The following is a 27,378-nucleotide window of genomic DNA, read 5'->3' as shown; positions in this document are numbered from 1 at the left end:
AACTTGTTTTACTGATGTGATTGCTTCCAACTGCCCAATTGCAATAGCCCTATCCACATTTGACAACCAAGGCATGGTTAACAAAGCAAGAGTTCAGAGACCTTATGGGACTTGTGATACTTACATTGTCAGGTAGTACAATGTTTTGTTTTCTTCTCATTTTTATTGACCAAAACGGACATCACATCGTCTGATGCATATCAGTTGGCAATGCATAGATTCAGCTTGATGTGTAGTATGTCCATCATGCACCACCACACCATTTGGAGACCCACACTGTATCCTTTACTGCTGGTTACACGATGTTTCATCAATAACTGACCACAGAGACACCCACAATGACATTTTGAAAGTGATTAATTCACTTTTGTTAATACAGAATTATCTTGAATCACAATTTCATAATCCGACCATTAATCTGTTTGCGCATGCTCATTGCACATGTCTGTATCTACAAGGTAATCCTTGCTACAGTGTGTTAACTTGATTACTGAGACAATGTGTGGAAATTTATCTTCGAAAATGTCAAATACAGTTTTGAAGGGAACTTACTTCCAATGCACTGTTTAGTTCTCTACTTAAACTAGAACTGCATGCAGTTATTTGCATAAAATTTTCAATCCTGATGGCACCAGTAGTCATGTACATTCACATTAATCTTCAATGCAATCAGATCAGCGGTTCTGGATCTGATTGCAGTGATTTGGTAATGAACACGCGAAGAAAGTTAACAGCTCTGGCATACAGTTTTCTTGCAGAACGAAAAAAAACCCACTTGTCAGATAAAAAGAAAAATAATCTGACTGAGAACAATAGCAGTATACCATTCATGATTAAGCCTGACGAAATGAAATGTGATTAGAAGAAATAAGCGCAAGCACATTTACATGTATAAGAAAAAGTGTTTATATCAGTCGACACAGAATGATTCATTTACACCATACCCAAATAATGATAATAGAGTAGCCAGCACGCCCTATCACACATCAGTGTCGCTTCTTGACACCTGCCGCATTGTTTTAAGGGAGATACCATAGTTCGGGAAGTTTTGCATGGCTTAGACACACCTATGCTTATTACCTAATAAGGTGAACTGGTTGAAGAAAGCTTTTCTTCATTGACTTCATTGAACCTCTCGTCCCAGTGGTCAATAGTTGTTTACACAGTGTTAGCTTCTTTTTAGTGTTATGTATGTATCACCATTAATGAGTAAATTTAATTAAAATTTAAGTGCAAGATAATGATTACTGGTATGTGTGTCTCCGTCGTCTGAACATCTAAGTAATGTAACTAGGTTAAGACAAGACTGTATGTGAGTAGACAATCAGATCAGTGTCAGTTATACAGCGACAAGTCAGTTAGAATATACTTTGAATCTCATTCTGTGACACTGTAATTTTTGTTCACAAAATTGTGCTTGTTATGCCACAGTACTTTGTGTGTAGTCTTCCTTAACATGCAGTATGCTTTTAATATTGTATGTAACAAGGCTTTTATTTCCACCAAATTTTCTAACATTATACACATTATTATGTATAATTCGTGTAAACAATCATTCAGATTTATTGTTTTACATTATATGTGCATTTACTCTGACACTGACCAGTGCTGATTACTGAATGGCCACAATTGGTGGACAGAATCTAAAAACAGGCCAAATCGTGAATTCTGAACTGTATGCTTGAAATTTATCTTTGTAAGTAAAAAGATGTTTGACAAAAGAAGTGTTGTTTAATGATTTTTTTTTTGCAAGATTTCTTTAAGCTGAGAATGTCTTGAGTGTGGAATGTTATGGTGATAGTATTGTATGTATATGTAACTGATTGGTGTTTATGCCCAGCAGAGCAATCCTGCTCTGATATGACTACTCCATAGGTAGACTAGAGCCAAGACAAAAAGCACTGCATCATGTCAGGTACAATGTGCATGATTAAGGATTTTAACCACCTGGGCCCAGTTTCACAGAGATGTATTACATGTATGATAATCACACACATAGGACAATGGTATAGGAATAGTGACACTAAATATTGTATAACAGATGTACGATAAAAATGAATGTTGTACGCCGCTTTGTGAAACTGGGGCATGATCTTCTTGGTAACAGCCAGACACTGGCCTGATGCCTGATGTTCTCGAAACAGCTGCCCCAAATATATACTGACATGGACTCTTTAGACCTGGGACCTGTTTCATGAAGTGCACTTAGCATGAAGTTGCCCTTTATGGCTAAATGCACTTTATTTATTTATTTGATTGGTGTTTTACGCCGTACTCAAGAAAATTTCACTTATATGACCGTGACCAGCATTATGGTGGGTGGAAACCGGGCAGAGCGCGGGGGAAATGCACTTCATAACTCTACAAAGTGTTGTCATTGTAGTCAAGGCATTACTTAGCTAAGTCAGCTTCATGAAACTGGCCCACGTGTGCTTGTGTGCATGTTCACTGCATATGTTACTGCATCACAGAATCTAAGAAGTCAACCTTGAGAGGTAACTTGGGCTAACAAGGACTTCATAACATGTACCTTCATCGGTTAAAGCACGTAGTTTTTTAGTATTTTCCTCAAAATGAAATCGATTGGATCATATGTGACCGTCTAAGACAGGAAGTGATATTGAATCCCACAGAGGCATATATTTTTTTGTATTGTACTGCAGCAAAGGGAAGTAACATTGAATGTTAACGGCATTTGAGGGTCCTGAGGCATATGCTCTCCGTGTTTCTGTAACTGTTGATTCCCAAATTCCAGAAAATTTGTTGTAGAATTCAACGTCTCGTCCACTTCGGATTATTGGATAAATTATAACCTAATTATATTCTTGCATATAAGTCCATGTGAAAATCAATGATAACATTAACAAATTGTTGAGAGTTCATTCAAAGAATTGATATCAAGTATCTTTATTAATCATAAGCATAAAAGTGAAAACAAAATCTACCTTTTCTTGTTTCATTTATCATACAACTGTATATTATCACAGAAAGACAATTTCTGAACGGAACAAGCTGTGCCCTTTTTATGCATCAAACAAATTCCCTTGCCACCTGAACAGTAGAATACAACATGGAATATGTACAAGGATTTCTGTATCAACTACAGGAAGTGACATCAATATCAAGAAATTTACACTGCACAAAATATTTCACACCTTATGCTCAAGTACATCAAAAATATAGAATTATGACATTTGTTAAAATTATAAATTTCATAAATTTACAACAAGTGTATGTAAAACTATGTGCCTCACAAAATTTATCCATGCACTGTAAATCTTTAACCTTTTCAACCTCTGAAACACTTTTTTCAGTGAAATTTATGCATATAATTATTATGAAAATGATGCTAAAAATGATTTGGTTATGTCACATAAGATGCAGGATTTATAAAACTTGTAAGCAAAATGTCTTGCTCTACACTCTATAGTTCTCACAGAATATATGCGCATTTTATCAATGAGAAATCTTGACAAATCTGTTGATTTATAGTATTTAGATGTTTGAAACAATTTAGTGTTAGAGAGTATTAATATGTAACATGTTCAATACATATAACACAAGGCAAATGGAATGTTAAAGACACACAATACTGACACAGTTGTTTCAAGTGGCCAAATCTTTACAATTTACATCATCCACAAACTTTTACAAAATGATTCACATTGTATTTTCTCAATGTACATCAGTTAATTTTCAATATCTTCTCTAAATGGTTACATAAATTTGAAACTGCTGTGGAGAAAAGAATCGGCCCAACCATCCTCGTGAATTGCAATAAAATGTATCATCTTTCGCAATTCAACTTCACTCAATCATAAAAAGGGAGGTAACAATGCAACCTGAACATCAGATTGAGTTATGAGTAACAATTAGATGCATAATAAAGCTTGACACATCCCTACAATGTGGATGTCCTCACAGCAAGCCACATGAAGTACCGCTACTCTGACATTCCTCCCCAATCACACCTCCAAGCCTTCAAACCGGAACACCCAGGCCCACTTACAAGGCATTCTGTTAGCTGGAATAGGGGGAATGACAATAGTGATTCCGTCTCCAGGGCCTTTCTTCCAGGAGAAGGTCCCTGAATACCCCAGTAAGGTAACCTGAGTAGTGGGGGTAGGACTCACAGCTCCAAGAGATAGGGTAGAATTCTGGGGCCAGTCCAGCACGATGGCGTAGACCATTCTCTTCATCTGTACATCTGCTGCTGTGTACCTGAATCAAAGCAAAGTGTCTATACATCAACCACAGTTCGCCTGAACCAAAGCAAATTGTCTGTACATCAGCCACAGTGCGCCTGAATCAAAGCAAATTGTCTGCACATCAGCCACAGTGTGCCTGAATCAAAGCAAATTGTCTGTCCATCAGCCACAGTTCGCCTGAATCAAAGCAAATTGTCTGTACACCAATCACAGTGTGCATGAATAAAAGCAAATTGTCTGTACATCAGCCACAGTGTGCCTTAATCAAAGCATATTGTCTATCCATCAGCTCTATCGACATACAAATCACTAACCCTAGTCACATGATACCCCATTATTCACACAGCTGATGGGGATTTGAATGACCGGCCAGAACACCAAACAGTGGTATTTTGGCAAAAATTTGTGTATTGCACCATTTCACATTTAAAAGGTGCACAACTTCAAACGTGTTCATAAAACCTAAAATGTACATGGTAAATATTGAAAGACTGTCTGACCCAAACATAAAAGCTTTAGTGTACTACGTGTACAAAATGCCTTCAACAAGATATTCTGTGACCAAATTACTGTATGGAAATTAGCTTTCCGCAGTGACATTAATACTGATGCCACTTCTCCCCATACTCACAATATCTCGCCTTGCTTAGTAATGGTAAACTAAAAGTCTAAATGTACTCAAGAATTGTTAAAAAGCTTTACTAATGGACACACTGATGAAAATGTGCTGCAAGATGAACCTACCAGACACGTGGTGTGAGAGTGTCATTCTGGAAAGTCCACGGAAATGAGGAGTATATGGCTTCCCCGTTGACACCTAACCACTGTCCCAGCTGGCCTAATCTCTCCTCAAATATCGGGACAATCGTTCCATGTGCTGTCGGGCCTATGTTCACCAACAAGTTACCACCACAACTAAGAACCAGACAAAAAACAAATCAAGTCTTACAATAATAGAGCTGTGTTTCAAGAAACCTAAACAATAACTAACCCTTGTCAATGTTTAGGTTGTCTTCAGTGTATTTTCCCATAGGGAAACACTTTTGTCGCCAATGGTAAAAAAATCCTAACGTATCATGTGCCCAGATAAAAATGTCACAAAACTTTGGTTGACTTTAATTTACTGACCACCTGTCTTGCCGTGTCGTGGAGACACAAAATGACACCTCTTTCCTTCACAAACTTATTAAGTTTACAAACACTCAGCTCCTCAATTTTCTTCATCCTTTGTCTGCTCCAAAAAATTTTTTGTGAAACTTTTTTTCTGATGCTCATGACACATGTATATGTAATAAAACATAGTTGCAAAACATTTTTGTCAGGTCACATGGTATACTGCAGGCTGAAGAATCACATACTGACCATGACAATTGTACTTTTATTTACTTGATTATTATTTAACAACGTATTCAAGAATATTCCACTTACGGCGGTCAGTTTTGGGAGTTCGGGGCACCAGAGACACATGGGGTTAACCATATCTTTAGTAGGTTTGGTAAGGCGCCCATAAACATCAGGCCTGCATACAACTTTCAGAGGGGTGACTGACAAATTTAATCCAACTAGTGTTTTGAAAATTTGCTATGTTATTTACATGCCAAGCAACACTTGAGTTGATGCCTGCTTAGTTGCAGGCTTAGAAGAACATGCAGCGAGAAGAGAACTAACAAAATCCCTGTCAAAGGCCAGTATTGAACCCACATCTTGTGTGTCCTGGTGATTGTAGGTCAAGTGCCCTAACCACTCTGCCAAAGCCAGCTCCTCACATCAATTCCCAAACTCAAGTGTGATTCAGATCAGATGAGTGTGTGTAGAACATCTAACAATAACATCTTTCAACAGACTTTCTTGTGACTTGTACAGAAAAAATACAATTCCACAGAAAAACTCTAAACTATGTAATTTGCTTCTTCTCTGAAAAGTGATGCATTTAATAGTTACACATCCTTTATATATGCATAGCGATATTCCTATACAAGTTTTCTCCGTTCGGCCCCATGTGTAGACTACAGCAGTGAAGTGTAGCTGACCTGATGGTCTCTGCCAGTATGTCAGTGAGATCGTCCATGGTGAGGTAGTCTGCCAGGTGAGCATTGCGCCTGAAACCCCACGAGTACTTGTCCAGAGTCATTGCATTCTCCCACTTATGTTTCTGCAGGACACCTGCATAAGATATTTACTTATTTTATTACACGTACATATGTTCATGATTTCCAAGATCCAAACAACAGGTGGAATATGGGTGGACACAAGGCTATTATAGGGCAAAAATAACACCTGTAAGAATTATTTATTTAACAGACTTTTAATGTCGTACTGCGTGATAATTCACATATACGCATATACCAAGTCAGCCAGTTTATTGAGGTGTCGGGAGTTGAGGACAGGGGCTGGGGTGGGGAGTGGGGGTTTGAGGGTGAGAGTGTTTAACTAAAAGAAACATTGGCCCTTTGAAGATGGAACTGATACTCTTTGGTTGGGTATCAGGCGTTTTTGTTTGTGTTTTCTCATTGTCCCATTGTTTAATACAGATGGTACGGGAGAGTTCTAGGTTTAGTGATGTCACTCTAGTTAGCTATAACATGGCAACATGGCAACATGGCATTACCAAATGAGTGGCTAGGTACTGTAGATTATTGGCTATTTATTTTGTTGATAAGCGGGGTAGAATTTTGTAATATTTTTAGAACATTTCTGGAATACTACTTTATCAATTAATTCACCATTAGTACTAGTACATTACCACTGGAAATACAGGATAATCATAAAAAACATGGAGAATGGACAAAATAACAAGGTTGGTTTTCTTTTTGTATTTCATTTTTTAAGTTTTTAGAAATGGCTTGCCCATAAAACAAAATGAAATTGGTATTGCCTGAAGTACATTAATAAGTATTTCTCTACAGCTGGTATTCTGCAGTGCGATTTTCTAATATGCCTTTAATACAATACTCCAAGATATGACGTGATTTCCTTTTCACTACATAAAAATGCTGTTTGAGGCTGTTACATGATGTTGATGATGACTTGCATATTTACATGATGACTTGTCTTACCTGGGTTAAACTTGTCATCACAATTGAAGTAGCCTCCATGGTGACATCGGATATTCTTTCCCCAGCGATCATTCACCACAATCGTGTCCTTTACAGGACTGAAATCAGAAAGTTCAAATCATTACAGAGGCAATAACAGGAGGAGAAGAAAGCATGATATTGCTTGCTTGATTTTTCAGAGTTTCACATCACTTTTAACCGCCTTATTTCTGCTCATTTCATGACTTCTGGAGTGGTAGATCCAGGGTCAATCCCGGGTTGAGTCACACCTAAGACCTTAAAAGAGGAAGTTGTAACTTCCTCGTTCGGTGTTCAGCATGAAGGGGATAGTGCAACGACTAGTTGACCTGTATCAGTGTAATGGCTCAGGCGGGGCGGCTTACTTGTCTTCGGTAAGGCATCTCAGTGAAGCAGCACTACATAAAAGAACGGTGAAAATCCTTCCTGCCACAAGGAGGCACATTAGATGCACTCTAAGGATTCCTTCATCGTCATATAACTGAAAAACTGTTAAGTATGACGTTAAACCCCAAGCACTCACTCACTGTCTCATAATAGCGGGACAGTTCCTGTATTGTATATATGTTTGTATAATGTTGTCTCACTGAAATATCTTGTCAAAGACACCTACTTGTATAAGGCTGAACAACACCTTGAAAGTGCACACAAGGCCTTTTTTGGGGAACACACTATCCATTACTATTGTACTTTTTTTCATGTCTATTTGACTTGTCCTTTAACACACTGTGTGTGCATGTGTTTGTCTGTGTGTTTTTACCTCTCATTGTAGAGCCAGGCTAGAAACTGTGTTGCATTCCAGTACGTATCTGTTACCATCCAGTCTCCATCTGACCACAAGAGCTCAGGTTTGTAAGCATTAATGATCTCATGCAGCTCTGGCATGGTTTTAGTCTGAGGATAGAACATAGCAGCTGGATAAGTGAAAGGTGAAACAAGATGTGATGAGACAGATAAGTAAGAAGTGTAGATGTATGATGCATCTCTCTGCATGTTCCTGAGAAATTTCATAGTTGAATCTAAAGGTGGACGCCTTTATTGAGCCTCAGAAACTGCATGATTTCAATGATATAACAAGTATCTTTACTGGGCCTCAAAGGCCTGAAGGACTCTGGGGGATTGACCTGGCAAACCCTGGAAGGACATTCAGCAGGACTAGAAGTTAGTGATGCAATAATACTCCCTCTGAAGTCTTCTGGTAAATTAAAGAGGAACATTATCATCAAATACATGTTGTTTTTTTTAAATGAACACAGAATACCCATAAACAACTGTGATGCTATTTTTCGGATTTGCAAATTTCAAAGTCAAAACGGATGGCAATGGCCTAGATGACGTCTAACACACAGTGGCAGTCATACAGATCCATCTTCAGTTGTTGTGTGTAAGTTGAAACCATGTGTCAGATGCAGCATGTCACAAACAGGTTGACCACAGGGAAATTGGACAAAGTGCCATAATTTCAAACTATTTCTTATTTCTAGCTCAAGGTGAAAATACCATCGTTGTCAAACTGTATTTTATTTTTGGAAGGAGGTCAAATTTGTTGGTGAAAGTTGTTACATGCAATAGAGTTAATATTTATGTAAACCATGGTATCTGTATCCCTGTACATTGTGCCTTACACCTCAGGCAAGGGTACAAAATGACAATGTATCAAGTCAGTTACCTTTACAAACATCTGTGTGGTGTAATTATTGGCTTTGTCCTGCAGATACAGAGGATGGAACCACTCAAACAGTGAATGATACAGGCCAAAGTGCATGTCTGTCTCACTCCGAATGGCTGCTGCTAATTCACCTGAAGTCAGAAAAACAGAGAGCTTTTGGTGTCTGCTGGACAAACAATATACCCTAAATGACCATCAATTTGGTCCCTGACTAACTTACTCATTTTTCTTGGTTCTGGAAGTTCTATTGTTTTCAGAAAAGCGTTTTGAGTTTTGCTTGTAACACAGGATGATATTCTACTGAAAAATTGAAAGTTTCAGCACCAAAAATAATGACATTTATTTGCCTCTGAAAATGCACTTTTGACACTTGCTCAAACCCAGTTCTTCATGTTCTTATTGGTTCAGCTTCAAGTCAGGAAATCTTTGCACCCGAGGCGGTGACCTAGTTTCATTCCGACATATAAGTCACATAAATCAATAATGAAGTTCACAAATTAATCAACACAAGCCTTTTCATCATGCTTTATCAGAATCTAAATGTACACTCCGTGGGAATCCATCAGTCTCTAGTCCCATACCTGTACGCCTCGATACGGTTTCACTAAGCACTCTTAACATTACGTTCACTAAACTACCACAACAACCAGTACTGTAGGCATTACATCGTCTTGGTAGTTGTGAGCTTGTAACGTTAAAAGAGCTTCGTGAAAGTACCACAAAGCAGATCCTCCCTGTGAAGGTATTAATGCATTTAAAAGTATATGTAAACAAATTATCACCAAGATCGCAATGATCTAAATATTATATGTTTGTGATGGTACTGACTGGAAATGACATTTATCCAGTATGAACACAATCTAACAGTGGCGTCGGAAGCAGTATGACCAGCACAGCCTCTTCTCATCAAGAAAAAAAAAAAACAAAAAAGCTACAAAACAGTAAACAAAATAAATCAAAAGTAAAGTCAATCCAACTTAATCGGGACCAACAAAATGAACTTTGAGGCCCTAGGCAGCCTTTGGGCTCTCGCCTTTTGCGCTGGGATAGTCAAGCCATGGCCATAGCACTTTTCCAACTGCTTCCGACGCGCCTTTCTAATAAAACATAGTATTATTTCATACACACAAAATTCCTACACAGCAAAACATCCATTAAGGCATTACAGAATATGAAGAAATTCCTGATCGAACAATTACCAACAAGATCTCTGTGAGGTCCTGTGTCCATGGAATTCCAGTTCCAGGAAACTTTAGACGGCCAGTTGGTGAAGCCTTCATGATGCTTGCTTGTCAGCACAACATAACTGCAACAAGAAGATGATGATGGGGATAAGTACAGCTCAGAGGGTTGTAAAGCTTCTTTAAAATTGTCTACAATCAAAAACCGTGTTGATGACTTAAGTTTATTCTTCTGATTATATCACAAAATTTAGATCATAATTCATCCACTTTCTATATATACTCTGAGGGAATTGTGAAACAGGCCGCAGGATCAGTTAGTGTTTAATGAATGAGTAAATTTATGCTCTTAATTTAAACAATGCGATGTCGCCATACCGTGCTCCAGAAGACTTCAAAATTTTAGCCCACTGAATGGGATCGTAAAATTCCGCCTTGAACATGGGAGCAAAGTCCGCATAGGTGAATCCTGGTCTGTAATTCTGCTCCATGAAGATCTGATAACCAAGATATTTCGCTCCCTTCCAATTCCACCAGAACCATTCGCTGCCATAACTGGGTACTGAAAATACACCCCAGTGCATGAAGATTCCAATTTTCGCCTGGTCATACCATACCGGCAAAGGTCGAGAGTCTAGTGACTGCCAGTTTGGAAGGTAGTCTTGATGAGTTCCGGGTAAACACAGAAGCCCCAACAGCGCGATCCAGGCGGTCGCCATTTCATACAGCTGAATACAACGCATCACGTGACAGTCATAAGACCACTTGTAAGGGACCAACTTACAAATTCCGATTAATTCCGAGACTCGGTTTTGTGCCGAAACCGGTTAATGGTTTGGTTACAGCTTAACTCACTAATAAAAAATGAAATAAAAAAAATAATGACAATCAACAAAAAGAAAGATGTAACAGTAAATACATTTAGCAGCAGAACAGTCTACCGATTTAAAGCTGGGATTCACATGTATCGGGTTCGACTTGAACGCTTGTGAGAGCTCTCTGACGCACATTGTTTTCAATGCCTGTACTTAGTTCAATTAAAAGGAGTCATACTTAGCACGAGTAATGAGTTTAATCAGCAAGACTGGATACATCAGTCAAACCAACGCTAATATTTTCTTCTGAGTTTTTAATGTAAGCTTTAACTCAATTGACGCTTCCCGTAACAAAGAATTAAATTATGAAATACTTGCAGTCAAGGCCCTTTTCTTCCGATCTGCCGGTGAAATTATATAAAATCAGACTTTGCACAAATTTCAAGAAACCAACTAAGGGAGAGGATATTGCAAATTCTACATATTTGGCGCATATCATTTACTTTAACCACCTAAAGAAAGGATAATAGAAGTTCATCTCGTAACTTGTACCTTAACAGTAGAATAAGTGAATTAGTTACAATGCAGTTTCACTTTGTAACTTCTAAGGTCTTTATTATATCAATTTCCATCTGCAGCTGGGAAGTGACGTCACAATGATGGCGTCATCAGTTCACACGTTACCATGTGCCCATTCCCCCCTTGGAGACTGAACGTGGTCTGGGGCTAATAGGCCTATAACAGATGTGGCCGGGTTTGTGTACATCTAAAAATATTATAGTGACTTATGTTTATTAGGCTGACAACTATTTAGGGTAAATACCACCCTTTACCTTTGGGCTTGTAAAGTTGTTTTTAGTCAAGGGAAGGCGAGTTTATTGTCTTCTTCTTTGATTCGCGGTATATAAATAAAATATCCTCGGCGCCCATCTCAGCATAGCTAATTCGTGGTTTTGCTTTTGTGGGAGAAGATAACTCATCTTGATTTCAACATGTTTTTAATATTCTTACTCGTTTACAAAAGATTTGGCACATGCCAATTACTTTGTCAAGGAATCAAACTGCATTTCCTTCCGATCTGCCGCTGGAAGGAGACTTTGTACAGATGGCAAGGAAATAGCGATGTCATCCAAGGCACAAGCTAATGTAAATTCTGCATATCGGCATATATTTAAATTATATTAACGTGCTAATTCACTTGCTGAAAGCCATACATTGATGAGATTATTTTATAAATGCCTTGATATAAAATGTTGGAGAAATTAGATAAGGGTTCTGCAGATCAGTGTCAACAACACGACATACCACATTTCACAAACCTCGCCGAGGTCGGCTGGCCTGCTTACTTGTGTCAGCAAAGCCATTTCCTCCAGCATACACGGTGGTTTTAATGTGATTGTATGTTAAATGTGATGACAACACAGCATTTTGAGTAATTCTAGACCAGTGACGTCTAATAAATTGCAATTAACATCACTGCATATTTTTTTACTGTGAGGCTTACATGTACCTAATTTTGCTTAAATCATGGTGCTATAGGGGGCGAGTAAATTGCTACAATTTATGCATTTACATGAATAGTAAGAATAAAACCATGACAGAGGTAAATTGACAAGAGGCAGTATCTGACTGGTTACTTCTGACCATTTGCCAGCTACCATACTGTCACGCTGCTTTGGATTTACTCTCTATGCTGTAGGCCTATAAATAAGCCCTCTCGAAGACGTTAAGCCTACATCTGTGAGTTTTCCCCGCCAAGGTTTGATGTACATTTATGCGACTTCATATGGGACAAAACTTTAACACTAGATTACGAGATTACGGTTTATAATTTGATCTTGATGTCCGAGTTCAGTAGTCTAAGTTTACCACATTGGGGAACATATAAAACTCCTTCCCGTCTGTATCAAGAACTCATTTGTTCTTTCCTTTATTACGTCATAATTATCTGTGTAGGCGTGCTCATAACACATATTTGAAGTACACACACACTGCAACGTCACAGAAGAACACGATTCGTTCTATTGCCATTTGGATCATGTGTAGATCGTCCTCGGGTCTCCATGTATTGCAGCGTTTATATAGGGCGTTATAACCCTTTTTCTGTTTTTTTTTTTGGAATTGGTCTACAAGAAATCATTGAGTTCCCTGGACCTATCATATTTCTAAGGTGGGAATACAATGAGTTCCCTTGTTTTCATCTTCATTAAAGCAAGTCACACAATGTTAATCGCCACGTTCTATATCGCTCCATTTACACCATGATCCGACGACTATTATAGCTGAACGTCTTGAACACGAAGCTACCCGACCGTCATGCTTATCCAGTCACCAGCTTGAGTTGGCAAAGCATTTAGACAAAAAGAATTTCAGACGTGTCATTCAAATGCACTGAGATCTTTATCACGGGGCGGGCTGAGTCGATCGAAAGTATTTTGACATCACGTTTTAGTACGAAAGCTTACCAACATCCAGCTGTTTTGACAAGTTTTGTCTCAAGTCTCCATTCGCAGATGATACGCCTTACCGTTCTACCTTTCCGTCGGGCCGTTTGTGAGGAAAACGTATGAATGTTTTTGTTGTTTCGTCTTTACTGTCCATAATTAGGAAACTGTTAAAATTTGACTGGATGCTGTGTTTATATCAATAGCTGCCATCAAATGTCTGTTATTCCTGCCTGATATATAAAGGCAGGCAACGGTAACAGCCATATGCTAAGTGTTGGTCGTAATCTTCTACCTCTATGGTCGTAATAAGATGGAGATGCGTATTTTAGGTTCGAAATGCTATGCTTTTCAGACGATTGCCCAAGCACTCTTTGTTGCAGTATGAGATTCTGCACATTCCTATTTTTTTTTTAGAAATTAACAAAAACAAACCTTATGGATAGATGGTCAAACAGAAGAAAATAATAATGATAAATAAAGGACAATGTGCAGTTTATCCCGCATTTATCACTGTTTTTCTCGAGAAATCGACTACATTGCATCTCCAGCATATCTTTGGATTATCAAAAAGTGAACACACAAATACAAAGTAACACTCAAATCCTCTCTTTCTGTTTCATGTAGCACACAACTCAAACTTAATACAGTGAATGAATAAGTAGCAGGACCAAACTGTACCATTTTATTTGATATGAAACCGAATTACTTTGTCAATAGAGTATAAAAATTTGTAATTAGCAGCTGATCAATATTACAAATACAAGAGAGGATGGAGTGATGATAATCGTATTGAGAACATGACACAAAAGATTTCACAACTTGCGTATACACCGAAAACTGTAACTTGTAAAACAAATAAAAGTTCATATATTTACGATGAGCACAAGTATCTCCGCAAATAAACATTTATATTTTATAAATGAGACAAGTTGGCAATTATGTAATAGTTAATATCTAGGGACTTTTTATATTACGATTTTTCAATGCACAATGGTGTATAAGTTAATAAAGCATAACAAAAAAACATTTATATTAAAAAAGTCAAATGGAATGGTAAAGACACAGTTAAAATTCTGTTTCAACTGGTCAAATCTTGACATCACAAAACATTTCATAACATATTCATCTGTATATGTGCGTGCATGCGTGCAAGTATGTAACACTTGTTGACAGAAAAAAAAATTTAAGAGCCCATATAAATTTATGCCCCTTAGTGAATAAACTCACATAGGTATGTACATTTCATCACTGAGAAAAGCTCTCTATAAACTTCCTCTAAGTTAACAGTTCATGTTTATCTGTTAAGAAACCTTTTGTATGAAAACTGTTAGAAGCACTTTGGGTGTATATCAAGGACATCTTTAATTTACACATAATAACACAAATGCAAAAGTAAAGGCACAAAGTATTATTAACAGTGTACTTTCAATTAGTCAAAACTCGACAATTGAGTACTACATGTACATTTGAAACTGTAGAAGTATAACAAAGACTGCACACAACATCTGCTAACGTTTCAATGAGTTTTCAATCAGGCAAGGGATTTTTCCACTTTACTCAGGAATTCCTATTTTTTTTTTTTTTTTTTTTTTTTTAGAAAAATGTTCTGGACATATGTTCTGTGTAGAAATGGTAAAAAGGTGAGTGAAATAGTTTCCACTTTTCCTTTTGAATGTCATCTCTGGGAGTTAAACTTATTCGTTCTTTAAGTGTTTGTATAAATTTGTGTTAGCTGTAAAAGAAAAGAATCCGTCTGATCCTGAATTGGGTATATCATTTCCTACATAAGTGTTTAGAATTTAGTAAATTATATAGAGGGAGATAACTATTTGACCTGATTAATAGACTGGGTTAGGAGCATATTCTGCCATGCTCCACTCACTATGCTTTCTTTACATCACCGCTACTGCTGGCAAATTCTGTCTTAACCTTTGTTTCTGTTAATGCACATACTTCATATACATGTAATGCATTTTATCCGAAGTATTCACAGCATGATTCCAACAGACACCTGTTTATTGTAGCTGTGCACAACAACACTAATGGTGAAGGTCAATAGATGTTTAGTTTCCTCTAGTGGTGTTTGTCATGACACCTGTTTATTGTAGCTGTGCACAACAACGCTAATGGTGAAGGTCAATAGACGTTTAGTTTCCTCTAGTAGTCTTTGTCATGACACCTGTTTATTGTAGCTGTGCACAACAACGCTAATGGTGAAGGTCAATAGATGTTTAGTTTCTTCTAGTGGTGTTTGTCATGACACCTGTTTATTGTAGCTGTGCACAACAACACTAATGGTGAAGGTCAATAGACGTTTAGTTTCTTCTAGTGGTGTTTGTCATGTAAAGAGAGTGATGGGAGCGGCTCATGCACTGTGAGGAGTATGAGTTAGGAGTTGCGAGTAGTTGGATAATGGAGTTTGATATATCACTACACACTGGGTATTCTCAGAACTGCTGAAGTACCCTTATGATACTTTAAGATTCCTTTCCAATCACACCTCCAAGCCTTCAAACCGGAACACCCAGGCCCACTTACAAGGCATTTTGTTAGCTGGAATAGGGGGAATGACAATAGTGATTCCGTCTCCAGGGCCTTTTTTCCAGGAGAAGGTCCCTGAATACCCCAGTAAGGTAACCTGAGTAGTGGAGGTAGGACTCACAGCTCCAAGAGATAGGGTAGAATTCCGAGGCCAGTCCAGCACGATGGCGTAGACCATTCTCTTCATCTGTACATCTGCTGCTGTGTACCTGAATCAAAGCAAAGTGTCTGTACATCAACCACAGTATGCATGAATGAAAGCAAATTGTCTGTACATCAGCCACAATGTGCCTGAATCAAAGCAAATTGTCTACCCATCAGCCACAGTGTGCCTGAATCAAAGCAAATTGTCTGTACATCATGCACAGTATGCCTGAATCAAAGCAATTGTCTTTACATCATCCACAGTTTGCCTGAATCAAAGCAAATCGTCTGTACATCAGCCACAGTGTGCCTGAATCAAAGCACACTGTCTGTACACCAATCAAAGTATGCCTGAATCAAAGCAATTGTCTTTACATCATCCAGTTTGCCTGAATCAAAGCAAATCGTCTGTACATCAGCCACAGTGTGCCTTAATCAAAGCAAACTGTCTGTACACCAATCACAGTGTGCCTGAATCAAAGCAAATTGTCTGTACATCAGCTCACGTTTAGACGAATCAAAGATTACTGCCTGGAGATCAGCTCCAGTGTACCTCAAAGCACAGTGTCTTTTAGCTGTTGACTTCTCCTCACTATGTATGTAGCTACTTAATTTTGACAGATTGCTGGAGTTGTCCACGGGTTCACAGATGAGTAACATGGATAAAATGATGTAAAACATTAATAATTATTACTGACTTTGAAATGTATTCTCACAGAAATGTCCCAAAGATCAGGGCCATATCAGTTGTTGATTGTACTGCTAGGACTGAGCGTGTTTCATTTTTTGCTTCATTTTCATTTGTTTCTCATTATAGTATAAATTGACTCCAAAGAGGGCTATTTGATACCATATAGACGTGAACGTGTAAGCTTGGTGATGCTGCAAGTAGTGAACAGCAAAGCCTACTTCTGTAAATCCAAAAATTCTAGAAGCATAAAATATGACTGATTTTAAACAGTTATATCTGTTTTTCTTCTTTTTTGGGGTTGTTTGGAAAAAAAAAACAACAAACGGGTGTTAAAAATCTTAAGTATTGGACACTAATGAAAATGTGCTGCAAGAAAGACCTACCAGACACGTGGTGTGAGAGTGTCATTTTGGAACGTCCACGGAAATGAGGAATATATGGCTTCCCCGTTGACACCTAACCACTGTCCCAGCTGGCCTAATCTCTCCTCAAATATCGGGGTAATCGTTCCATGTGCTGTCGGGCCTATGTTCAGCAACAAGTTACCGCCACAGCTAAGAACCAGACGGAAAACAAAACAATTCTTCCAATTATACAGCTGTGTCCCCTAGAATGTTGGAAACAGAAACAATAGGAAGGAACACAAGAGATCGCAAACCTGTGCCACAGCTTGAAGGGATACAAAATGGATTCTGATTGGCTGGTGTAAGAGGTAGGCACGTCCAGGCTATGCCTTGCGTAAGCTGAATTTTAGGTATGGTACATTTATTTAAGCGTGAACCAGGTTGAAAGATTTAACCCTATCTCCACTGTCAGCTAAATCGGCGTAGTTCCTCTTTCTCTTTAATGTACAAAGTTCCCTACTATTGAGAAAGGGACAACAATATACATTTGCGTCCTATCTCACAACAGCGAAGAATCATTTAATACATTCCAGGATATCAGATGACCATCAAAAATGAATGGACTAGTTGAAGCTGAAGTTTGGGTTGTCTTCTTGTATATTTTAATAATAAGACTGAGGTAAAGATCATCTGGCCTTGTGAAGAACTTCAGCTGACCTGATGGTTTCTGCCAGTATTTGAGTGAGATCATCCATGGTCAGGAAGTCTTCCAGGTGAGCATCGCGTCGGTACGTCCAGGCGTATTTATCCAAAGTCATTGCATTCTCCCACTTGTGCTTCTGGAGGACACCTGCAATAAACCGAAAAAATATGAAAATTTATACTCAAGTGAGATGGAACCAACCCCGGTATCAGGGTTTGGTGATATCCCCAATAACGTCAGAACAACATAATTTCTCCAAACCTTCTGAATGTGCTGGTGTAAAGCGATCAAGCCAGGCTAGTTCTGGACTATCCTAAAGTGAAGTACTTCATAATACGTCATCACCACTAGGCTTATTTCATAGAAGAGTAACGCCGTGCGCAAGAATTTTACACCTATACAACACTGGTCAGGTTTATGGGCGGAGAATTAATCCGGGATTAAACAAATGACCATTAACAGGTGCCTAACAAACCTCCTGACTTAAAGCAGGAGCCAACAGTGGGAGCAAGATTCAAACACAGGGCCTCACTGTTCAGGGCCAAACTGTCACAGTGAACCAGCGCTTTAACCACCTGTCCGTTAGCACTAAAACATGTCAGTCAAGCAGGTCTCTTACAATGAAATCTTACGTGGGTTAAACTTGTCATCACAATTGAAGTAGCCTCCGTGGTGACATCGGATATTCTTTCCCCAGCGGTCATTCACCACAATCGTGTCCTTTACAGGACTGAAATCAAAGAGTTCAAATCACCAAAGAGGCAGATACACCATATCGGGAGATGAAATACTGCCCTAAACTTTCCTATAACAAATTCCCATCACACAAATGAAAAACCATATTGTGTGGTAAAGATACACAGTCAAACATTGTATGCTTTCATGAAACTATGTAGTGTCACATCAAGGCATATATACACGAGGTTAACAAAAAGTCTAACTGTACAATGAAGCAATCATGTTTTAATCACGAACATACATTGTATGTTTCTTTATTCAAGAGATGGATAAAAAATCAGTAACAGGTATGGAACCCTGAAATTTAGAGTGATTTTGCTTTCCATGGACTTTGAACACCTTATACAAGCTTACATTCGCCTCCTTCGGGGAACACATTACCTAGGATTTTATGGATTTACTAGGTTTACTGATTGTCTATGTGTTTTACCTCTCATTGTAGAGCCAGGCTAGGAAGTGTGTTGCATTCCAGTACGTATCTGTTACCATCCAGTCTCCATCCGACCACAGAAGCTCAGGTTTGTAAGTATTAATGAGCTCATACAACTCTGGCATGGTTTTAGCCTGAGGAGAGAACATAACGAGCTGTAGCACAAGGCACGCATTTCAAAGGTGTCTTGCACTTCTTAAAAGTTCGGATCAGTATTTTAAAACTCCATTTTGTTTACATTATCTTGTGACCCGATTCTCTTATTTTCACGTCAATAATTTGGTTCTTGTTCAGACACACCAGTTTCCTCCATGAAATACAACTGTACGGTATACCATCTTGTTATTGAAAAAAATCACGGAGTGTGATTTTCAATAACAATTAAATAAATAAATTACGGTCTTCAAATGATCGCAAGACTGCGCAACCAGAACAACAGGTGCCGTCAAATGGTTATATTTCGCCATCAGATTCAAATCATAGTTTTGATAATTTGTGCAGAAATTGTTTTAAATGGAATCCTTGTGCTCTGAGCAGAACACACCTGGCCGTCGAAAGCCATTGCATTAAGATGGAGTTGTCTCCTGACAGCATTAACTCAGGTACAAGAGGGAAGATTTTGAATACATATTGAATACATTTTCTTTTGACTTTGGAAGATTCTACGTACGGGATATCTGTCTTTTTGAGAGGTTACTTGGCTTCTTTGTTGTCCAGAAATCCCCCGTGCGTATTAGTATATAATAATATTTCTTTTGCCGCTATTATTTTACGTGCGTTTGACAAAATACGTTTTGTTTGCACTTTCGTTACACGACCTTGACATTGTTACGACCTTGGCCCTCAAACTCGCGTATTTTAGGTGAACATCCTCTACTGCTCATAGCTTGAGTATTTTTTTTCACTGCACAATCACCACATTTTTTTTTGAAAACCCTACATTCAATAAACGTATTTTTTTCAACATAAATACAATCTTACCATACCCCTGTCACACTGAATGTATTGCCGCGGTACTGTGTTAGTGTTCTTTCGTTTTCTTTGGTTTTCCATGCATTCACTTTAAAACATTTTGGTGTAATTTTGACAGTTATACTAATAGTCCCCACATATAAACATAAGGCATATACGTAGAAATTTTGTGACCTTTTTCTCCACATACAGGTATAGCTATTAATACACTGTGCTAATACACTACCATAATAACCTTGCATTCACTAGCCTTTTCCATTCTCCTTTAAACGTTTTTAGTACCTGTCATATTTCTCTGCTATGGGAGCTATAAATATCCTAACAGCTGCTAAGCAAGAGCTCCTTCAGTTGGAAAGTATAGGTAGCAAAAGGGCCGAGTGTATTATTAGACTATTCTGTACAACAGATACATTGTCTATTACTGATTTGGTCCATGAAAGCAGTGTACCATATGAGACTTGGAAACGCTGGCTTGAGGTGGGTAGAATATCACTAAATCCTGCTGTTTAAAGTAATGTGGCCGAAATAATTAACCAGCTTCATGCTGAATTAGCGTCCTTGAAAGCCGAAACTGCTTCAGTCAAACACAACTTTCAGGGAAAACATAAGAAGGTCGACTGATTGCTTGACTGTTTAACTCATACTACCCTAGAATATCCGAACAGGTTAGGTATTCAGGGATGATTTCAGATCTCTGATAAGAGAACTTCGTAGACACTTCAGTCATAAGGAAACTCCAGCTTCAGCCAGGCGTCAGTTGCAACACTTGCGACTGAGGGACGAAGAATCTTTAGGAGAATCTGGAATCTTTAGAAGAATTCTTCCAACGGGTACACTTCTTGGCCCTAGATGGTTACGCCATGTCTGATAAGACAACTGTTGATCCCATATCAACCCAATGCTTCCTTCGCGGCTGTAAGGAAAATGATGCTGCATAGTTTGCAATGGAAAGAGAGCCCCATAGCATTCATCAGGCGCTCAAATACGTAAAGCAGCAGTCCCTAACCATAAGGCAATCGATGGCTACAAACACAGCACATCAAATCGATCCCACATTTACTTTCAACGACATACATCCTTTGCCGTGCGAGAAGACCAACCATTCCCTGATGATGAGTACAAAGTTGAGTCTGACATTAGATTATTGCCACTACTGTACACGGGCACACAATCAATGGTCAAGATTTTCTGGCCGAAACACAAAATCAAATGTTCATTCAAAGGCCCCCTTGAAATTTTACCATGCAGGGTACCCTATGGAGCCTGTCCATGTTGACATTCTTGAGCCATTTAATGCAGGTGAAGGCGTGAACAAGTATGTGTTGATGATGACTGATCAGTTCAGTAAATGGGTTGAGATGGCAGCATTGCCAGAGCAAACTGCAGTACAGGTAGCAGAGAAGTTTTTTGGTTCATTTCGTTGTAACGTTTGGCTGTCCCCTGGAAGTCCATACTGATCAGGGTAGGAACTTTCATAGTAATTTTTTTCAGGCTTTCTGTGATGTCTTACAGATTACTAAAACAAGAACAACACCATAGCATCCGTCTTCAGACGGTCAAACTGAACGTTACAATAGAATTGCTCTGTATATGATACGCTGCTACATAGAACGGAAGAACACTGGGATCGTGATCTCTCACTTCTTGCAATGGAACTCCATTCCATGGTTAACCCTCAAATCAGTTATATGCCTAACCAGGTCATGCTAAGGAGGTAGGTCGTCCAACCCCTTGACCTACTTCTAGGTACAGCAGAGAACCACCTACCTCAGTACTCTGTTGATGACTGGGTGAAACCATAGTTTTACCGCAAATGCATAGCCTTGCTTGTGACCGTCTTAAGCAAAGCCAACTTCGCCAAAAGCGAGATTACGTCATGAAAGTGGTTGAAAAGGCTCTTCAGATTGGTGACATTGTCTCGAAAAAAACTCATCCACTGTTGCTGGTCAGTGCTAAACTCCGTCCGATGTGGAGTGGTGCCTGTGTGGTTACTGAATGTAGGCCGCCTTTGTACACATTAGGCAAAGTCAGAAGGCAAGATCTGTTATACACCATGACGAGCTTTAACCTTTCAGGTATCGCGTATTTCCATTGTGGTTAAGGAAGCTGCGTCATCACATATTGACATCTCAAACATCTGGCAATGTTGAATCTCGACGTGATGAGGCATCTTCTATTTCTCCTGCTAAGAGTGAAGTCCATTCACTACCGCTCACTTCTTCTTCAAATACACCGTATCATGCTAGTACTAGAACTGCTTCTAGTTCAGACTCATTTGTGGAGGACACCCCTCTACCTGGTCATTCAGGGACGGTTACCCATGCTGTCACAGACTCTAATCCAGGCACCTCTGCCAAGGCTTCGGGCATAAACATGCAACACAATGATCACGTAAAGCATAAGTCGGTTACCACACGACATGGCAGAAAAATCAAGCCACCCAAACGCTTCTCTGACTAATTGTAGGGTACACTAGTGCATGGTACTTGTTATCCTTTCATCTGTCCTTTATTTTCAGATGGATGACTTGGACCTAGACGATTCTCACTTTGTCTCAGATTACGATCCCAGCGAATTGATGTTCGGGAACATCTGAGCCAAGTTCTGGAAATCAACCGTCATGGAATGACTTGATTGTACTGGATGAGATCTGGAGTGATGCAGAGGGGGATAAGGCTGGATCTATCTTAGGGCCACAGCAACTGGGCGCCAAGAAGAAAGTAAAATCGTACAGGAATCTATTCCCTCCAACATGACCGTTCCAACATCCAGTTCACTAATAGCGCAAGGATTGTTATATAGATCTACAGTAAGCATCAGACGGGGAATAGCGTCAAGCCAGAGCTATTCAGTATCAGCCCCTCTAACCATATTACCTCGCACATACATTGGAGGATTCGGTCTAATCTGTTGGTGCTCTTGGATATTCCAACCAGGAATTCATTCCAACAACTTTTCTCAGAGCAAAGTCTTATTAACGTCCCAAAACCATTACGCGAGGGCTTACAAATTACTGATACACATCTCAATCTTTAAAGACTCCTTTTCACCACATGACTCGAGATATTGCAAATCGTTGGAAACATCTTTTCTCACGATCCTGCTCGGCAACTCGATCATGCCATTGCCAACCACATCTACTTGTCATCTTGGAACACGTCTACTGATCAGCTTTCAGACCCCAGAGTTAGTGCAGCCTTTGGTGTTCACCCACACATGGTCCATCCTGCCTTAACAGCTGACAACAACAGACGACTTGATGCCTGGCTACAAGACCCTCATTGTGTGAGACTGGGAGAAATAAGCCTAGATTTTACTACATCCTGCAAATGCCCCCCACCCCCCATGTAGATGCAGGCAAGTGCAAGGGAGACAACGTAGATAGTCAGCTGCTCTTTCTACGCAAAGCTTTGCCACTGGGTGTCGAACACCATAAATTTATTGTACTGCATTGTCGGGATATTGGCAGTGGAGACACTTGCAAGTGCCGTCCTTCACCTACAGCAGGAAATGGAAACGATAGAAATGACTATCCACAGACACTGCTTTTCTGGCTCGCTGCAAGAAATGTGTGAATGATCGGACGCACTTCCTCAAGTTTGATTTGGTTTTACCACCTTATTTCGATACAGACTGGATCCAACGGCAAAGACAGATCTAAACCAGATTCTTCTAGAAACCGATTCTCCATATCTGTCAACCCCATTTTACTGTGCCATTAACACAAATGGCAACAATAAGATTCCAAATGCTTCCCACGGGAGGTTCTTCACTTCCCCTCTGGTTCATTTGTGTTCATAAAATTCACACCCCAGCAGCCATTATTACCTTCACATCAGTGTTCCTGTGTTTTCTTTTTTCATGGGGATCTTAGTTTTTGTCTACTACCAGTGCAGCCAGACACCCAAAGGAAAGGGAAATAGGCTATCAATATTCTGTACACATGTTTGAACATTTTTTCGCAAATGTTCTTTCTTTCACAATTGTTCATACAGACCACACGCAGATCTTTTACACGAAGGGACTGGTGTGGTGTTGACCTCTATGTGACCCACAGAGTTGTCCCCCTTGATTGATCTCTCCGACTACATACATGTACGTGTGTCATTACCTCAGCGTAGGTTAGTGTCACCCAGGATAGTGACCCTATCCAAGGGTCTGAGAGCAACCTGATGAGTATATAAATTCACCACAATATTTACCTTTCACTTGACAGTTAAAACAATGTAGTGTGATCAAACAGCACAAAAACGAAGTATAGAAATACCCCTATGATCAAGATAAATATATATGTGTGTATCCTTGGCATTTTACATTGTACTTAACAATTTTTCAGTCATATGACCACAAGGAGTCATGAGGTGTGTGTGTGTATGTATACATATATATATATATATATATATATATATATATATATATATATATACTGTATCTTTTTGTGGTGGCAGGGGGAGTCCATGTTGCCAAGTGTTGCCACCGCTGAAGTATCATGCTGAAGACACCAGACCAGACCCACTAACATTATACTGACACAGGGCTAACAAGTCTTGTTTCCTTGCTCTAACCTCTCAGTGCTGAGTGCCAAATGATTTCAGCAGCAAGTACCATTTTTAAAATCTTTGGTATAATTCAACATAGGTTTGATCCTGGGTCTCCCGACTTTGAGAGGACACTCTATCCATTAGGCCACCCAAGCAGTCCAGATGAAAGGTTTATATTTACGTGGGATTCTGAGAAGGGGCAATGATTGCAGAATGTAATGAACATATAGGTGAGCCTTTCATTGGACACAGAATTTTAATGTACAGGGCCACCCACGTACTGACCTGTGAAGGAAATCAGGCAGAAAATTTTGCATGACATAGCTATAGTAACACCAATTCAATCCAAAAATTGAAATTCATTCATTATTGCCAAAAGAAATTCAGATTTTTTGAGTTGGTTCAGCTGTAAATACAAAAAGACACTTGACAATTTACAAGGTGGGCAGTATAATTACAACACAATATTGTGTATGATGTTTGAAATTCACTGAACATCTCCCATCGCCTTCACTACAAGGGGAGGTAAGCCTGTCAAGAGGTCAATTTTTGGCCATGCTTTCTAACTATAGTGACTTGAGTGAGTGGGTGGTTGATGAGAAACCCTGGGTAAAACTGAACATTCGATTGTATACTCAAAGTTGTTCTCCCCTCGAAACGGTTATCACATTTATACAGGTAATAACCTATATAAATGGAGCATAACTTAATACTCAGGTGGTACTTGTGTAGATATCTGATAGTCTTAACTTTGTGCAGATGAGGTTTCATACAGCAGTACAATTCTTTTGCTATCAGAAACATGCCTGTTTATTTTCTCTTAAATATTTCTAAAATGTGGTGTACTGCACCTCCTTTTATGCCTTACACCTCAGGTAAGGGTACAGAATCACAATGTATCAAGTCAGTTACGGTACCTTTACAAACATCTGTGTGGTGTAATTATTGGCTTTGTCCTGCAGATAAAGAGGATGGAACCACTCAAACAGTGAATGATACAGGCCAAAGTGCATGTCTGTCTCACTCCGAATGGCTGCTGCTAATTCACCTGAAGTCAGAAAAATAGAGAGCTGTTTGATGAAGATTACTGAAAAAGATGTCTAAGGGGTCCTCTCAAGAGATGACTAGGTCAGAAAATTAGTCTTTTTACCTGAGGAGGTGAACTGATTTGATCCTGTCACTGAAGTCAATTATTCCTGAGAAGGGTAAATCAATAATCAAATACATCTGTAAATGAATCAACCCATAAGTCGCTTTTCAAAGACACATGTACCTGTCTTTGTAAATTATGAAATCCCCATGTTATATAGTGATGTGTTGCCACTGGTATGTCTGGTACTGACTGACAAATTTTCAATATGATTTACAATTATATCAAGATCTGATATTTCCTACACAGATAATTTCTGTACAACAAAGAATGCATTACTACTGGTATAACAGAACATTAAGAAATTCATGATCAAGCAATTACCAACAAGATCTCTGTGAGGTCCTGTGTCCATGGAGTTCCAGTTCCAGGAAACTTTAGACGGCCAGTTGGTAAAGCCTTCATGATGCTTGCTTGTCAGTACAACATAGCTGCAACATGAGAATGAGGACATTTAACATCCCTGTATTATCAGTGATACTACTGCTCTATGCACTGCACTGAGGTGTAGACTCATGACAATAATGAGGTTTGTACACTGTATAATTATTAGACTGCAGACATATATTTAGATGTGGAAATCTGAAAGAATTAAGCTGCAATTAGAGCAAGGCCATATAATACCAAACTGTCAAATCCTATGCTCTGACACCTATAGCAGGTTAACAACCTAGGACCAGAGGATACATATGGTACACTACCTTTAACTTGGTTGGATATCATAATTATGGCGTGAGGTGGTGTCCTGAGCTTTTATACTGGGTAGGTTTTATGTAGTACAGTGAGGTGCCACTGTTATTAGATACAGTAAAGTATATAGCTTGCCTATAGTGATATGCTGATGGCCATCCATACTGTACATTTGTATGGTATTATAAACATCTTGGAGATTATTAACAACGAAGACGTTTAACCCAAAGCATACACATATGCATGTATATTAACAACACACATAATCAAATCAAAATTTGTTGCTGTTCTGGTGGAAATAGAATACAAAAACAACTGCTGATTTCACATTCTTCATTTTCTATTATTATTCATTAATTCGGGTATAAATTAATTATCAAGAAGCAATAATTATTACACTTGTGTGAACGCTGTGCAGTGATCATCACCTGATCAGGGCAATTTTCCACTGCTAAAGTTAGTCCAATTAAATCAACCGTTGAGGTATATTTTCGACCATTTCTGATATTAACCTGCAGCTAAATATCAGAAAATGTTGAAAATAGACCATAGCATTTAATTTATATATCGGAAATTCTCGAAAATAGATCTCAACGTTTGAATTTACTAAAGTAAGCGGTACCGGTACAGTACTCCATCGTCTTGGCCAGATTATTTATTTACCAGTATTTATTTATTTATTTATTTCAACTTTACCGTGCGCCAGACGATTTAAAAATTTTAGCCCATCGAACAGGGTCGTAAAATTCTGCCTTGAACATCGGGGCAAAGTCCGCATAGGTGAAGCCTGGCCTGTAATTCTCCTCCATGAAGGTTACATATCTCAGAGACTTTATTCCCTTCCAATACCACCAAAACCAAGCGCTGCCATAACTGGGTACGGAAAATACTCCCCAGTGCATGAAGATTCCGATTTTTCCCTGGTCATACCATAGCGGCAAAGGTCGAGAGTCTAGTGACTGCCAATTTGGAAGATAGTCTTGATGAGTGCCGTGTAAACTTAGAAGCCCAAACAACAACGCGATCAAGGCGGTCGCCAT

The 27,378-nt window shown here is 39.0% G+C and overlaps 2 protein-coding genes across 2 annotated transcripts; both read right to left on the bottom strand.

Moving 5' to 3' along the window:
• Positions 1-3,448: 3,448 nt before the first annotated feature.
• Positions 3,449-10,870, bottom strand: LOC135462120 (alpha-L-fucosidase-like). The gene is made up of 8 exons (XM_064739483.1): positions 10,511-10,870; positions 10,151-10,257; positions 8,952-9,082; positions 8,043-8,176; positions 7,265-7,362; positions 6,239-6,371; positions 4,953-5,123; positions 3,449-4,221 (listed from the first exon to the last, which is right to left on the bottom strand). Exons 1-8 carry the CDS (start codon positions 10,849-10,851, stop codon positions 3,966-3,968), a joined length of 1,371 nt encoding a protein of 456 aa, XP_064595553.1. The 5' UTR covers positions 10,852-10,870; the 3' UTR covers positions 3,449-3,965.
• Positions 10,871-14,971: 4,101 nt separating this feature from the next.
• Positions 14,972-27,378, bottom strand: LOC135466338 (alpha-L-fucosidase-like). Its single transcript, XM_064743774.1, has 8 exons — positions 27,035-27,378; positions 25,973-26,079; positions 25,416-25,546; positions 18,986-19,119; positions 18,450-18,547; positions 17,832-17,964; positions 17,154-17,324; positions 14,972-16,144 (listed from the first exon to the last, which is right to left on the bottom strand). Exons 1-8 carry the CDS (start codon positions 27,376-27,378, stop codon positions 15,889-15,891), a joined length of 1,374 nt encoding a protein of 457 aa, XP_064599844.1. The 3' UTR covers positions 14,972-15,888.

Source organism: Liolophura sinensis, chromosome 1, assembly GCF_032854445.1.
Source record: "Liolophura sinensis isolate JHLJ2023 chromosome 1, CUHK_Ljap_v2, whole genome shotgun sequence".
Taxonomy (NCBI): Eukaryota; Metazoa; Mollusca; class Polyplacophora; order Chitonida; family Chitonidae; genus Liolophura; species Liolophura sinensis.
The sequence above is the reverse complement of the archived record's forward strand: the minus strand, read 5'-3'. Positions and strand labels throughout refer to the sequence as shown.

Coding starts and splice junctions, on each gene's coding strand:
- LOC135462120 (XM_064739483.1), bottom strand. CDS start 10,851: ATGGCGACCGCCTGGATCGCGCTGTTGGGGCTTCTGTGTTTACCCGGA. Junction 10,258..10,510: donor TTGAAGTCTTCTGGAGCACG/GTATGGCGACAT, acceptor TTCTTGTTGCAG/TTATGTTGTGCTGACAAGCA. Junction 7,363..8,042: donor GCCTGGCTCTACAATGAGAG/GTAAAAACACAC, acceptor TTCTGATTTCAG/TCCTGTAAAGGACACGATTG.
- LOC135466338 (XM_064743774.1), bottom strand. CDS start 27,378: ATGGCGACCGCCTTGATCGCGTTGTTGTTTGGGCTTCTAAGTTTACAC. Junction 25,547..25,972: donor ACCTCACAGAGATCTTGTTG/GTAATTGCTTGA, acceptor TTCTGACTTCAG/GTGAATTAGCAGCAGCCATT. Junction 18,548..18,985: donor GCCTGGCTCTACAATGAGAG/GTAAAACACATA, acceptor CTTTGATTTCAG/TCCTGTAAAGGACACGATTG.